The 2,256-nt window shown below is 42.8% G+C and overlaps 1 protein-coding gene across 1 annotated transcript; it reads left to right on the forward strand.

Moving 5' to 3' along the window:
* Positions 1-763: 763 nt before the first annotated feature.
* Positions 764-1,994, forward strand: LOC101306169 (aquaporin TIP1-1-like). The gene is made up of 3 exons (XM_004307060.1): positions 764-957; positions 1,114-1,364; positions 1,459-1,994. Exons 1-3 carry the CDS (start codon positions 825-827, stop codon positions 1,837-1,839), a joined length of 765 nt encoding a protein of 254 aa, XP_004307108.1. The 5' UTR covers positions 764-824; the 3' UTR covers positions 1,840-1,994.
* The last annotated feature ends 262 nt before the right edge of the window (positions 1,995-2,256 follow it).

The following is a 2,256-nucleotide window of genomic DNA, read 5'->3' on the forward strand; positions in this document are numbered from 1 at the left end:
AAAGACGCTTCGTTCCTTCAATTTTAAATTCCAGAACTAAAGAAACCTTAAAAACAAACAAATCATTTTGTATGGAGCCGAAATATACATTGTAGATATCCATATAAAAGCTACGTACCTAACCCAATAAGAATATGCCATTGCTAACCCTCCCTTTAAACAACAATTGAAACTTTAAAATTAAACTAGATGCTTCGTTCTAAAGCATTATGTGGTTGTTTCGTGTTTTTATTTAAAAATTTTGTTTAAATTAATTAGCCAACAAAGTATCGAAAGCCAACGTATGAAAATTTTGGCTTGTCTTTTTTTTCTCCTTTAAATTTTAATGGTGTTTTACAATCAAACTCATAGTAACTTTATTTTATTTCTTAAAGATCTTTTTGCTACCTTGATTTTTTTGGGCAATTAAGAAAAAAAAGGCTTTACCAAACACATCAACACGCCTGGTTTCTAATAGTAAAGATAAATCATCAAGCATAACCAATTAATCCCCATTAGCCATAAAATTACAGATTATAAAACTGTGTAATATAACTATGGTCGGTTGAGCCTACGACAATCATTAGAGGACCCCGCCAGCCGTTAGTCAAAAGCCTTAAGTCACCATCAGCCGTCCACGTGGCAAGATGAGATGAAATTGGAGGCCCGCCTACTAGCTCAGACAGACAAGGACATGTGGCGGCCACTTGTACAGGTTGTCCAAGCTGTCAACTTTGTCTTAAGGAAGCCTCTATATATAACCAAATCACTCAGAGAGCAAAGCAACCAGAGAGAGAGAGAGAGAGCAAAGCATTTCTTGGATTTGAATTCTCAAATTTCTCAGAATGCCGATCTCTAGCATTGCCGTGGGAAGCCCATCTGAGTTCGGGAGCGCCGACGCTCTTAGAGCAGCTCTTGCTGAGTTTATCTCCACCCTCATCTTTGTTTTTGCCGGTTCCGGTTCAGGCGTAGCTTTCGGTATGTCGACCCTTACTATATGATAGTTTACAACAGGCATGTTATGTTATCAGATTGTTAATTTTGATCATAACAGGTACAATAAGAACCTATTATTTGCGACCTAGGAAGCCTAGAACCTGTTTGTAATATCTTGTATCTTTTTTGTTTTGGCAGCCGAGCTCACTGACAATGGAGCTACAACACCCGCCGGCCTTGTAGCAGCGGCCGTGGCACACGCCTTTGCCCTTTTCGTGGCGGTTGCCATCGCTGCAAACATCTCAGGCGGTCATGTTAACCCCGCTGTCACATTCGGTCTCTTCCTTGGCGGCAACATCACTCTCATCAGGGGTATCTTGTACTGGATTGCCCAGCTTCTCGGATCCGTTGTTGCTTGCTTGCTCCTCAAGTTAGCAACCGGTGGACTGGTATGCCCTAAGTCACTGACACTATATATTACTTAACCACTAATTAAACACGAACTTCTCTTAACATTGTTGGTAATATATATCTGTGATGCAGACCATCTCTGCTTTCTCCCTGTCGACTGGTGTTGGAGCATGGAACGCAGTGGTGTTCGAAATCGTGATGACCTTCGGTTTGGTGTACACAGTGTACGCAACCGCCGTCGACAAAAGGTCCGCCGGAAACATCAGCATCATTGCACCAATCGCCATTGGTTTCATTGTTGGTGCTAACATCTTGGCCGGTGGTGCTTTTGACGGTGCTTCAATGAACCCAGCAGTGTCATTCGGACCCGCCGTCGTCAGCTGGTCATGGGCAAGCCACTGGGTCTACTGGCTCGGCCCACTCCTCGGTGCCGCCATTGCTGCCATCATCTACGACTGGATCCTCATCGCCCCAACCACCCACGAGCCACTACCCACCACAGACTACTCCTAAGCCACAGTCACGCTTCCACTCTCAGTAGTGATGAAATCGGTTTTTGAATTTTAGTTCTTTTTGTTTTTCTCAGTGATGAAGTGGGTGGGTTTGTTGAAGTTTGCATCTGGCTGTTGTTAATTGTTGATTCCAATGAAACTTTGTATTCTTCTGTTTCTGTTCGTCTTGTTCTCACTTTTTAAAGTTTGAGGTGCAAATTAAGAGAGGCATGTTCTGGAATTGAATAATGTAGCCACCAACTCAATAAACTAAAAGCTAATAGGGTGGCTTAGTCAACTAAAGCCAACACCAACAAAAGGGCTAAACCACAAGTGTGACACGTAGTGTAGGCCTTAGAATATACAGACTGGCCTAATAATTTGGACCACTCTTGATGTGCCATGCTAGCATGCAGCACATTCTAGCAGTTCTGTTCTT

The sequence above is a fragment of the Fragaria vesca genome, linkage group LG7, assembly GCF_000184155.1.
Source record: "Fragaria vesca subsp. vesca linkage group LG7, FraVesHawaii_1.0, whole genome shotgun sequence".
NCBI classification, from domain to species: Eukaryota; Viridiplantae; Streptophyta; class Magnoliopsida; order Rosales; family Rosaceae; genus Fragaria; species Fragaria vesca.